We start from the raw sequence: 13,626 nt of genomic DNA, 5'->3' as shown, positions 1-13,626 counted from the left end.
TCTGCTGCAGTTAAAATTGAGCATCTAAATGGGGAAGAAAGGTGATTTAAGTGACTCTGAATGTGGCATGGCTGTTGATCTATTGGGATTTTCACGCACAACCATCTCTAGGGTTTACAGAGAATGGTCTAAAAAAGAGAAAATATCCAATGAGGGGCAGTTCTGTGGGCTCAAATGCCTTGTTGATGCCAGAGGTCAGAGGAGAATGGCTAGACTGGTTTGAGCTGATAGAAAGGCAACAGTAACTCAAATAAGCACTCGTTACAACCGAGGTCTGCAGAAGATCATCTCTGAATGCACAACACGTCCAACCTTGAGCCGGATGGGCTACAGCAGCAGAAGACCACACCGGGTGCCACTCTTGTCAGCTAAGAACAGAAAACTGAGGCTACAATTCACACAGGCTCATCAAAACTGGACAATAGAAGACTGGAAAAGCATTGCCTGGTCTGATGAATCTTGATTTCTGCTGTGACATTCAGATGGTAGGGTCAGAATTTGGCATCAACAACATGAAAGCATGGATCCATCCTGCCTTGTATCAATGGTTCACGCTGGTGGTGATAGTGTAATGGTGTGGGGGATATTTTCTTGGCACACTTTGGGCCCATTAGTACCAATTGAGCATCATGTCAATGCCACATCCTACCTGAGCATTGTTGCTGACCATGTCCATCCCTTTATGACCACAGTGTATGTCCATCTACTTTTAATTAAGGCAGTTCTGAAGGCAAAAGTGGGTTCAACCTGGTACTAGTACCTAATAAAGTGGCCGGTGAATATATATATATATTGCATATGCATTTATTGTGTATGGCCATACACCCAAAGCGCTTCACAATCATGAGAGGGGTCTCTCCACACCACCACCAGTGTGCAGCATTCACTTGGATGATGCGACAGCAGCCACAGGACAACGGCGCCAGTGCACTCACCACACACCAGCTATTGGTGGAGTGGAGAGACAGTGATAGAGTCAATTCGGTGGAAGGGGATGATTGGGAGGCCATGATCGTATGTGCCGATAGAGGGACTTTGGTCAGTTACACCCCTGCTCTTTCACGAGAAGTGCCATGGGATTTTTTTAATGACCACAGTCAGGACCCCGGTTTAACCTCTCATCTGAAAGACGGATATATATATATATATATATATATATATATATATATATATATAGTTAATAAGGTGAAATATACTTGAGCATATTTAAAAGGATAGTTCACCCTTAGATGAGCATTTTGCTATCCCTTCGGTTGTTGCAAATCTGTTTTAAAGAAGAATGCTGAAAATCTGTCAATCTGTTGACAATGTTTTTAATTCCTTTTCTGAACTTTGAATGTCTCTAGACTATTGTTGTCTATAGAGGGTGAGAGTGCTGTCAGATTTTTGTGAATTAAGAATGATTCTTTTGTGAAATCTGCTGTTTTCATTACTTGTTTCTCTTGCGATACATCAAAATGTGCATTAACACAGGCTCATAGAAGCCCAGCTACTGTAACGAGCAATGTAGACTTGCACATAATCATCATTTAGAAGATTTATATGAGGTTCAGGTTAATCGGTGGTCAATTTATGTGCAAAACCGAAGCCTCTTTTTTAATTTGAGCCTGATGAATCTTTGCACTGTCATTCTGGAATATGGCCATGGCATAAATCTTCCCAAATGGAGGTTTAAGAAATAAAAAAGGTTAAGGTTTGAAAGAAACAATGCCAAAAATATGCCAGAAAGCTATGAATCATTGCAATAAAAGTCCTAATGTAGACTTTTGGTGGAGCAGGCAGTGTATTTTATTAACGCATCTGTCGTGCATTTCACAGAGTCGCTTTTGGCAATGGAAACGGCCTTGCAGTTGTTGATTACATTCAGAAAACTCTCCTTCTAAACGTGACCACCGCCGAACTGTACGGCTCGACAGATCCTCACCACAGACAACCACGCTCACCCCGCAAAACCAGACAGCCCTCAGCAGGTGAACACAAATCCAAGAGAAAGCCTCATCTTACTAATAATCATAACCTCTGCATGTTGTCAGTCTGTGTGTGTGTGTGTCACTTTCTGTCTGAAAAAGTACAGCTCGTTATGAGCAGTGTCCGTCTACAAACAGCAATGCCTCTGCATCCTTCAACCTGCGGGTGGTCATCTCTGGCCGAGGAACCATCTGCCCCTGATCTTAGAAAATCATCCGATCCATATGCTCAAAATGTGGCGCTGGTGTTCGTTCTTTTCTCTTCCCTGTCTTTGCTGATCTTTTATGTTGTTCACTCATCTGAGTTTCAGTCTTTGAAATACACAGACGCCAACAGACTGAATTCATGACATTTAGCATTGTTGATAGCAATGCAGTAATACTGAAATCATGACTAATACAAGTTATAAGTGGTGTTTGATAAGGAAAACGATACAACCATAGTTGTTACCATCATACTTGATGAAATTGTAAATATATTGTACAATATCCCAATGTTTAACAGAGGTGAGGCGCAAAATCTTTCCAGTAGTTTCTATTCCATCTTGAATTGATTTTTAATGGTGCTCTATGTTTTTATCAGCAGATAGCCCTCTCTAGGCTAGTTTTTGACAGTAGACTGCCCTCTATGCAAGTTTTTAACAATAGACAGCGCTCTAGGCTTGTTTTTGAAAGCAGATGGTGCTCTAGGCTAGTTTTTGACAGCAGATGGTGCTCTAGACTAGTTTTTGACAGCAGAGGTCACTCAAGACTAGTTTTTAAAAGCCAATGTCGCTCTAGGTTAGCTTTTGTCAGTAGATGGCGCTCTAGGCTATTTTTTAAGAGCAGATAGGGTTCTAGGCTAGTTGTTTTTACAGCAGATGACGCTCTAGGCTAGTTTTGACAGTAGATGGCGCTCTATGCTAGTTTTTACTATCAGATGGTGTTCTAGGCTAGTTGTTTTTATAGCAGATATCGCTCTATCCCAGTTTTTGACAGCAGATGGTCCTCTAGGCTAGTTTTTGACAGCAGAGGGCACTCAAGACTAGTTTTTAAAAGCCAATGTCGCTCTAGGTTAGCTTTTGTCAGTAGATGGCGCTCTAGGCTATTTTTAAGAGCAGATAGGGTTCTAGGCTAGTTGTTTTTACAGCAGATGTCGCTCTAGGCTAGTTTTGACAGTAGATGTCGCTCTATGCTAGTTTTTACTAGCAGATGGTGTTCTAGGCTAGTTGTGTTTACAGCAGATGTCGCTCTAGGCTAGTTTTTGACAGCAGATGGTGCTCTAGGCTAGTTTTTAACAGCAGAGGGTGCTCTAGGCTAGTTTTTAACAGCAGATGGCGCTCTAGGCTAGTTTTTGATAACATGGCATTCTAGCTATTTTTTTTTTTTTACAGCAGATGCCGCTTTAGGCTCGTTTCTTTACAGCAGGTGCTGCTCTAGGCTAGTTTCAACAGCAGATTGTGCTCTGGGCTAGTTTTTGACAGCAGATGGTGCTCTAGGCTAGTTTTTAACTGCAGATTGTGCTCTGGGCTAGTTTTTAAGAGCAGATAGGGTTCTAGGCTAGTTGTTTTTACAGCAGATGTCTTTCTAGGCTAGTTTTGACAGTAGATTGTGCTCTAGGCTAGTTTTTAACAGCAGATGGTGTTCTAGGCTAGTTTTTAACAACAGACATCGCTTTGGCCAGTTTTTTAACAGCAGATGGTGCTCTAGGCTAGTTTTACCAGCATATAGCTTTCTAGGCTAGTTGTTTTTACAGCAGATGTTGCTCTAGACTAGTTTTTAACAGCAGATGTTGCTCTAGGCTATTTTTTAACAGCAGATGGTGTTCAAAGCTAGCTTTTAACAGCAGACATCGCTAGAGGCTAGTTTCTTTTGCAGCAGATGTCACTAGGCAATTTTTGGCAGCAAATGGTACTCTAGGCTAGTTTTTAACAGCAGATGGCGATCTAGGCTATTTTTATTATTTTGTTTTTACAGCAAATGGTGCTCTAAATTTGTTTTTTGAACAGCAGATACCACTCTAGGCTAGGTTTTTTTACAGCAAAAATGCACTTTAGGCTTTTTTTTTTTTTTTACACTCTAGGCTAGTTTTGAACAGTAGATAATGATCTATACTGAAATGCTCACAAGGAAGTGTGCTTGTGTGTTGCAAGTTGCCTTTTATATGACAAGATTAATGTAAACGGCTCACTATGAACACTCTTGTAATTTGCTTACACTTATCCTCAGTTAATTTAATGATTATTTGAGGTTTAAATGGTATTTAAAAGGAATTAAATGCATGCAGAATATGTTTGTAAAGCATACAGCACCATCTGCTGTTAAAATCAAAGCTCAGAATCAATTTAAGAGAGAGAATAGCAATGTTTTTTTTGAGAATCCCTATCGATTTAGAATTGATTCCTCAAATGATTTCTGCCACATTTCTGTCCAACATTGTGCACTCCAAATTCCTGATTGAATTTACTGAACTGAAATGATCTCCTTAATTTTAGACCTCAACAATTACTGAAACATAAAGTGAACAATCTGTCCTGAATGCAGTCTCTGAACTCTGGAAATTCAAAGGCCTTCTTGCTGTTCATTTGATTTTTGTGTCATTGTTTTGTCTCACCCTTTCAATATCCGTCTCTCTCTGTGGTTTTCGTAAAGACACTCTGCATAAGAAGTCTTGCATGTCCGGCCTCTCTAACTTTTATTCTGAATCAGTGAAAAAGCTTCGTTCTTCTTACCTCAGTAAGTCACATGGCACTCATCAAACGTCCTGTCTCTCTCTCTATATCTGTCTGCATTCTTCTCTTTCTCTTATATTCTTTTTGTCTTGATTTATTGTTTAAGTGCTAAGTGATGTTTTGTGCATAAAGTCCGTCCGGCGGTTTGGTTTAATCGCGTTTGTTTTCAACAGGTCTTTGTGATGGTAATGATGCATCAGCTGCCCCAGAAGAAAGATGCAAATCACCAACCTCAGGTAAAGACGCTCTCACACATTTCTGCATTGTATTTACTGGGAAAGCAAGGATTAAGAGCGTGGATGATAGTTTTGCGATGAGCTGATTGACAAGCAATTGAAGAAACCGTTTACCTAATAATTAAGCTTTTTGTCATTATTTACTCACTCTTGTGTTGTTCCAAAAACATCTTTCTTTCTTTCATGAAAAATAAAAGGAGATCTGAGGCAAAAAACCATTTTGTTTTTGATAAATAACCACCCACATTTATACTGCCAAGCTCTAAAACTTTATTAAATTATACATCTTCACATTTAAAAGTTTTCTGAAACTATATTAGAGATAAACAGGCCTAAATTCACTGACTATGTTCCTCTTTGTTGTAGCTTTTGTGTCTCATATTTGTCATGTGTCTTTTAAAAGTGGTCATATGACATAAATACCAACAGCCTTTGACACCACTTGCCTTCAAACCTTGCACAACTCATCAGATGATGGCTTATTTTGTTGTTTAACCCTTTCACGTGTGAGTTTTAAATACTCAAGCTGACCCTCCTGTGTGAGTTTTTATTTTTTTTGTTTTTTTTGACCGTTACTTATGCCTCATTCACATTATCAGCAACTTTGTAGCTGCCTGTCGTTCTAGGTGGCGACCTGCTGCAAACGCAGGTCTGTGTAGGTCTACAGCACGGAGAAAACAACCAGCCTCTGAGCAAGCTGAGAGAGTACCACGTGAGCTCTACTGGTGCCCCTATTAGATGTCGTTCAAGAAAGTCGCTCTTCATTTGCATAAAGTTTAAGGATTCTCAACTGTGTTGCGTTGTTAGAGATGCCCACAGTCGCTGTTGCTTGCGTAGATGAAGTTCGCTGGAAGTCGCTCACTCTCCGTTAAAATGAACGGTCAGTGTGCACCTCTTTCTTTAGCAGTTGATGACTTGTGCTCTGAACGTTTTAATCACACCGGTGTGATCGTACACTTCAGGCACCAGCCAAGGCTGATCATACCAGTTTGATCGTACGCGTGAAAGGGTTAACATGAATTTATATTCTGTACGAATTGTATGAATCATACAAGGGTTACTCAAAGCTTTATTACTTGACATTTGTGACGCTAAACCACAAAAGCAATCAAAAGTATAATTTTTCTTTATTTCTTTTGAGATTTATACATCATCTGAAAGCTGAATAAGCTTTGCATTATTGTATGATTTGTTAGTATAGAACTAACAATGTTCAGCTAAAATAGAATTACTTCAATATCTGCAATCTGAGGGTTGAACAGCAGATAGCACTCTCCAGGGTAGTTTTAAACAGCAGATAGTGCTCTGGGTTAGTTTTGACTAGCAGATTGTGCTATAGGCTAGTTTTGAACAGCACATAGCACTCTCTATGCTTTTTTTTGACTGAAGATGGCGCTCTAGGCCAGGTTTTAATAGCAAATGACACTCTGTTTGTTTTTGTGTTTTTATTTTACCACAGATGGTGCTCTTGGTTAGTTTTTAACAGCAGATGGTGCTCAAGGCTTGTTTTTGACAGCATATGGCACTAGGCTCGTTTTTAACAGCAGATAGCGTGTTAGGCTTGTTTTTAACAGCAGATGGTCTTCAAGGCTTGTTTTTGACAGCAGATGGTCCTCTAGGCTAGTTTTTGACAGCAGATGGTCCTCTAGGCTAGTTTTTAACAGCAGATGGTGCTCTAGGCTAGTTTTTAACAGCAGGTGGTGCTCTAGGCTAGTTTTTAACATCAGATGGTCCTCTAGGCTAGTTTTTAACAGCAGATGGTGCTCTAGGCTTGTTTTTGACAGCAGATGGCGCTCTAGGCTTGTTTTTAATAGCAGATGGCGCTCTAGGCTAGTTTTTAACAGCAGATGGTGCTCTAGGCTTGTTTTTAACCGCAGATGGCGCTCTAGGCTAGTTTTTAACAGCAGGCGGTGCTCTAGGCTAGTTTTTGACAGTAGATGGTGCTGTAGGCTAGTTTTGAACAGCAGATGGTTCTCTGGGTCAGTTGTTATTATAAGAATGTGCTCTAAGCTATTTTCGAACAGCATATAGCTCTCTTTAGGCTATTTTTTGACAGCAGACGGCGCTCTAGGCTTGTTTTTAATAGCAAACGGCCCTAGGCTAGTTTTTTTCTTTTACCGCAGATGACGCTTTAGGCTCGTTTTTAACAGCAGATGGTGCTCTAGGCTAGTTCTGAACAGATGATCTTAACTTAATATTCTAATGGTTTTTCCCATTAAATAATAATCTGTAATTTTAATGCATATAAAAAGGCAGTGTGGTGCACCTTGCATTCTTGGAGCGTATTTGTGCTTGCTGAGTTTTATAGTACAGATCAATTTTGACATTTTACTTAAGATCTCATTTTGTCTTTCATAAAAGATCATAATGAAAGGATAGAATCCATGAGGGTGAGTTAATGTTGGCAGTATATTTGTATGGATTTTGCATTTTAAAATGTCATTTTAATTTATAAATAAATATATTACATTTTTGCATAATTTCCTACAAAGGCCACTGTGTGCATGGTTTGGAAATACTGGTAGTTCCGCCAATCCAATGCTAATCCTCTGCCAGTTTCTTTGGCGATGCATAAATTACACACTGTATTTTAAAGACAGACATATTGACAAACACTGCAATGCCAGAGCATTGGACGTGAAGCTCTGTTATAGTTGAAAAAGCCTCCAGCACAGCAAAAAATTAAAACAATTCTGCAAGCGTCATCAGAATTCCAGTCAGGTGTGCTGACCAAGGAAATTTCATTTACAAGGAATTTGACTTTGATATGCAGATAGTTGCCAAACGTTACGTAAGACCCCATTGGCTGTGTCACATTATTATGCAGACTGTGTTGTTGCTGTAGGCTCCGGTTCACCGTGCAATTCTGATGAAGACAGCAAACAAAAGTTCATTGAGAGGGGTACAGTACATACAGCATACAAAAAATACCAAAAAAAATCAAAATTGTCCTTGCAAAGTCTTTATTTTCTTTTTCAACACATTTTCCAGTGAAGACCAAAAGCAAGCGGATATCCAAGACTGTTGCCAATGACTTTGGTACTGTATTATGTTCATATTATGGATTAATGGGCTCCTGTGGACTAACCAAATGAACTAACCAAACCATTTCAACTGGGTTTGCTGCTTAAATACAAACTAGAGCTGACCTTTGTGTGTCTGTTGCTTGGTGGTCAAGCCTGCCAGTATAAACTGGGCTAGTGAGAACTTTTACGTTTTAATTGTAAGCCATTTTTACTGTTGCAGAAGCTGTCACCTTGTGAATGATTCATGAGTGCATGTTACTCTAAGGGTGTTTTCACATTTAGTTTGAATGTCTGGTTTGCTCTGTCACTGCTCTGATGCCCTTCCAGACACAACCCTGTACTAGGAAACTTTATTAGGTACACCTTACTAGTACCAGGTTGGACCCCCTTTTGCCTTCATAATTAGTGCTACAGATTGCTACAGAGATCACACAGTGCATCACTGTTTTCATCAGTGTTTGAGCTCTTCTTCTCAAATTAGTTTCAAATCATTTTTGTTAAAAAATTGTGACTAATTCGTAAATCGTGAGATTACAGAGAACCCGCAGGGTCTTCAAAGCATTGAAAAAGTCTTAAATTTGATAATCTCAAATTAAGACATTTATAGCCTTGAATTTGTTATACAAAGTCTTGGATTTTGTTACAAAGGTCTTAATTTATTTATTTATTTTTGCCTTTCCTTGGATTAAAGTTCATACCATAACAAAATTAACTGTTACTAATGTAGGCTGATAAAACATTTAATGCAGCGTGACGTTGAGTGCATCTCGCGCTCCATGTCATAGCAGAAAGTGCGTGGCCGTAGCTCGAGTATTTACAACGCTCCAACTACTTAAAAACGCAGAAAAAAGTGCTTAATTTTACTGCGTGTGTTTTCTAGACCAGTATTTCTCAACTGGTGGGTCGCAACCCAAAAGTGGGTCGCGGGAACATTTTCAGTGGGTCGCGGAGAGTGTGGTCAAAATAACAACAAAAGTAAAAATATGTACTTATTTTGCTTATACCGGACTTCTATTTTGTAATGCGTGCGCAACAACCCTACCGTTTGACGTGAAATTTAATTTAACTGTTGCAACAAATTTGCCGAATCGCAAGGATGACCCCGAATATGTAAAGTATGAATATATATATTGACGACAAAAAAAGACTTAAAGCCTCAGTGTGATATGTAGTGAGTTGCTCTCATAAGAGAGCATAAAACCTAAATTAAAACAACATTTAGAAACCAAAAAACATGTCTTTTTATTAACAGTTTATTATTAACTGTATTTGTCGTGTTTACTTTGTAATATTTAGATAATTTGATCCATTTTGTTAAAAGACAGCAATAAAATAGTGTTTATTTGTAAGTCTTGGTAAATATGATGTATCTGTCACTACTTGTTTATGTTAACAAATAAAAACAAATAAATTATGATTCCTAAAATTGTATTATAGTTTCTAAAAATTTGGGTCACGGCTTGATGACCCTGTAAAAATGTGGGTCCCATGGCCAAACCAGTTGAGAACCCCTGTTCTAGACAGTCTTTCACTGACACTTACAGCAGAAGCTCCTATTTTACTGCGATAGAGAGAATAAAAGTAAACTCTATTTATCTGTCTCTCTGTCTCTCTTTCTCTCTCTCACCGTGGCCCATTTGACCTGCTGGCATGACTTTTCCTCTCCTCTCGGCTGTTACAGCGATACTTTTGGATAGGGGTCTGCATTCCCGTGGCTGTACTGCAAGAGCCGCGGGACCCAACCAGATTTCTTGCGACATGGGAATACATTTCCAAATAAAGCGCCGGAGACCGTGAATAAATTCAGAATAAATTCAACTAGTCACTTGTACATAATTTTTTTTTAGGGTTCAAAATTTATACAGATTTTACATTTTTCCCTTATACTTCTGTCGGGATGGCTATGAAGTTGGCATTGAATTTCATTTAAAATAGTATTAAAAAGGTTTTAAAAAGCCTTGAGTTTCATTTGGAGGATCCCGGGAGTACCCTGGATTATGAATTGTGATTCGGGTAAATCGTTACATCCCTATATATGAAGTAAAAATATTGCTTTTACTTTCACTTTCAGAAGAAATAAGTGAAAATTAAGTGAGTTTTTCCTTAAAACAAGCTAAATAATCTGCCAACAGGGTAAGTAAAATAGTCTTGTTTTCGGTTTGAAATTTAAATATTTGAAATTAAAAGCAGTACAAAAATTCTAAGTACACTTAACAGCAGCTTGATGACACAAGCATACCAGGGTTTAGAAGGAAAAAAGTCAGTGTGAACACAAACCAGCCGAGAAGGTGGCAAAGGGGGACAATCCAACTTGGGTTTGGACCAGGCAATTGAACCAAGTGTGAAAGCACCCTATGAAACTGTTATTATAATGGTTTTTGTTTTTAAATGGATTGTAATTGCTCCTCTTGAAGTCCTAACACCAGTTTTACTGTCATCATTTCAAAGCTTTTTTCCTGTAGGAGTGCTTTTTTTCTAACCTTTTTTAACATTACAGGCTTTCAATCTGCTCTGGTGCGTTTCAAGGGTAAAAATACACAGGCCAAGAAAATGATGTCAGACATTTAACATATTTCAGATTTTTTAATCCTATATTTTCACACAGATGCCCTCCGTACATCTGAAATCATCAATAGATTCACAGTAAATATGGGTGATTTTACACACACACAATCAAATACTTGAATATGTGGTTTAGGAGGACTCTCCATAGGCGTAATGGATTTTATAAAATAGCAATCTTATTGTCTTATTCTAACGCTAGCCCTTAAACCAATCTTTCAGCAAATACGCCCTGTTAAAGGGATAGTTCACCCAAAAATGACTACTACTGTATTTACTCTTCCTCAAGTGGTTCCAAACTTTGAGTTTCTTTCTTCGCACCAATGAAGCTATTTTGAAGAAAGATGGAAATCTGTAACCATTGACTTCCATAAATGGAAAAATATGAAGGCAATTCTATGCCAAAAATAATCGAGCTTACCAGTGATGTTTATGCGTGAGAACTGAATCAGGAGGAGGGTAACCAATAGCATTAGATGTTAGCACAACTGATTGCGTACGCGTGTTGTAGGCATGACCTTGCTTGCGAGAGCGTACGTCATGTCACAGATGATGATGTGCGTGCGCGGGTTTACAATGAGCTCACGAGCGGCCATTTCCTCACAGTGGATCAGTTCAGTGTGCTCGTGAACATCCCCTGTGTGCGAGCAGTAGTTGCCTCGCGTGAAGGCCTGTGATCTGCTCGCGACTCACTTCTCCTCGCGCGTAAACATCACCATGTGCTTGATTATTTTTGCCATGGAATTACAGTCATAGAAAAAACAAACACTATGCAAGTCGATGGTTACAGGTTTTGAGCTTTCTTCAAAATATCATCAGGAGAAAAAAAACGTATAATTGTTTAAAACTAGGAATTGATGACTAAATTAAAATTTTAGGCGTAAACGTTTTTTATTTAGTATGATTTTTCTTTTTTTTTTTTTATACATTTTCGGGGTATTCACCTTTATTGGATAGGAAAGTAGAGAGAATTTACAGGAAAGCATGGGGAGCAGAGAGAAGGGAAGGATCAGCGTAGGACCACGAGGCGGAATCGAACTCGGGTCGCCGTAAGTACCAGAGTACATGTGTCGACGCCCTAACCACTACACCACTGGCGCCGACTATTTAGGATGATTTTTAAGCATTTTGAATTACGAGGACAAAATGCATGTCCTCATAACTCCATGGTCCTCGTAAACCACACAAACCAGTACAAATACACACATGAGAAATGAAGCTCCTGGTTTCCTGATTCTTGATTGGTGCTGGGGTTTCATCTCCACTAATCTCAATGCAATTTTTTTTCCCGGGCATGATCGAGTTTGCTAACATACTACTACTAGATATGAATATAACATGCTAGATGATCAAACATCTCCTTTTAAGGCTGCGGATGTGCTCCTGGCTGCTTCATTCTACATAATGATCCTCTCAATTTGCTTCTTTCTCTCCTAAAGCAGTTGATTAACACATATTTGACTTCCTTAGTAACCATGATTTCCCAGCTGAATGGCTTTGACTCTATGTTCAGAACAATGTTTTCTTTTTTACAGCTAAGATATCCCGGAAAATTAACATGCTTGCTGATCAGAAAGATGGTAAGCGTTTGTTCTCTCTCTTCAGTTTGTAGGAGTAGCTGTGCATCTTTTCCTCCTTGCTGATGTAAAGCTGACCTTACTTTAAGCAGTCATCTTATTGAAGATCCTGGCTTTTCTGGGTTAGATTCAAAAACACTGTGTCCTAATAACACGCAGCTTGACTGTCCACATCAGATACTACAAGACAAACTCTTAAATTCCAGAGCCAATAAACTAATTCATAAATATATTAAACCTCATTAGATTCTAAATGGAAGAATTTTAAATGGTTTAAAATACAACCTGATATTTCAAACAGGGGGCGGCACGGTGGCTTTGTGGTTAGCACTGTCGCCTCACAGCAAGAAGGTCGCTGGTTCGAGTCCCGGCTGGGCCAGTTAGCATTTCTGTGTGGAGTTTGCATGCTCTCCTCTTGTTGGCGTGGGGTTTCCTCTGGATGTTCTGGTTTCCACCACAGTCCAAAGACATGCGCGATAGGTGAATTGAATAAAGTAAATTGGCCGTAGTGTAAGAGAGTAAATGTGAGAGTGTATGGGTGTTTCCCAGTACTTGGTTGCAGCTGGAAGGGCATCTGCTTTGTAAGAAAGGTTCTACTGGTTCATGCCGCCGTGGTGACCCCCTGATAAATAAGGGACTAAGCTAAAGGAAAATGAATGAATGGACGATTAAAAAGAAATAGAAAAGGTGTATAAAATTGCCATCTTAGTTAGGTTCGAACAAAAACTCCTTTTAGCTAAAAGACTCCTTTTATTGAATAGTGCAGCGTATTAGGACACAGTGTTTGGCATAAGAAGTCTGAAAATTATTAATTTTTGTTTTGTTTAAATAGCAGACACAACAATAGATCGTTTTTTTTTTTTTTTAATTGAGTATATAACATTTACTTTCACGATTAAAGGCTCCTACACACCGGGACGCTTTTCGTTGGCGTTTTACGAGATGTTTTACTGTATTCAAACCCAATCGATTTTCACTGGTGTTAAGCAGAAGACTATGCAAAACTACACAACTTTAAACTGCCGACACCCGCTTATAACACAGAAGAAGAGGAGGAGAGGAAGTTCACATTCTTGTTGTTAAAGTTACTGGTGACTCGAACAAGCATGGATGGTTCAAGCAACAGCTCCAGCTCTAGCAATGGAGAAATGATTATTGTTCACAGAACAATAAGCAGCTCCACGTTCACATCACCTCTGGGCATCTCCTTCAGTGTGCGCTTGCGGTAACAGTTTTGCGCTTGAGCGCCTCCAAGTGCTGTTTACTGTAACTTCAGCAGCCCCGTGCACGTGAACAAAAGTGCCAACCTGATTGGAAAAGGTTTTGACGCGGCACAACAAAACAAAAAAAACGAGCATGTTTTTTTAAAATGAGGCTTTTTTTTTTTTAATGATGCTTTTGCGCCTGCCGTTTTGCGCGTTGGTGTGCACAATCACATTGACGCCCTTTATTTAGTCACGAGGCGTTAAACGTCGACGGAAAACGCAAGCAAAAAACGTCTCTGTGTGCACGGGCCTTTATGCTGTAGTTTTTTCCCCTATGTAGTA

General features: G+C 39.2%; 1 protein-coding gene across 16 annotated transcripts in view; it reads left to right on the top strand.

Annotated features, from left to right (window-relative positions):
• stxbp5b (syntaxin binding protein 5b (tomosyn)) overlaps window positions 1-13,626 on the top strand; it is a 119,465-nt gene that overhangs the window by 79,766 nt on the left and 26,073 nt on the right. For 7 of the 16 annotated variants that reach the window (XR_015512872.2, XR_015512880.2, XR_015512879.2 and 4 more), the window contains exons 18-19: window positions 1,819-1,970; window positions 4,852-4,914. Coding sequence is in view for 7 of the 16 variants with exons in the window: in XM_087289862.1 (XP_087145988.1) it covers window positions 1,819-1,970; window positions 4,852-4,914 (215 nt within the window). In the remaining 9 variants the exon portion in view is untranslated. Of the gene's footprint in view, window positions 1-1,818; window positions 1,971-4,598; window positions 4,683-4,851; window positions 4,915-7,759; window positions 7,817-7,905; window positions 7,954-10,437; window positions 10,653-12,037; window positions 12,083-13,626 lie in introns of those variants that run through there. The other 9 variants (XR_015512867.2, XR_015512871.2, XM_087289861.2 and 6 more) reach the window with 4 other exon arrangements.

This window comes from Danio rerio, chromosome 17 (genome assembly GCF_052040795.2).
Source record: "Danio rerio strain M-AB ecotype USA chromosome 17, GRCz13ab, whole genome shotgun sequence".
NCBI lineage: Eukaryota > Metazoa > Chordata > Actinopteri > Cypriniformes > Danionidae > Danio > Danio rerio.
This window is presented reverse-complemented; position numbering and strand designations above follow the sequence as displayed.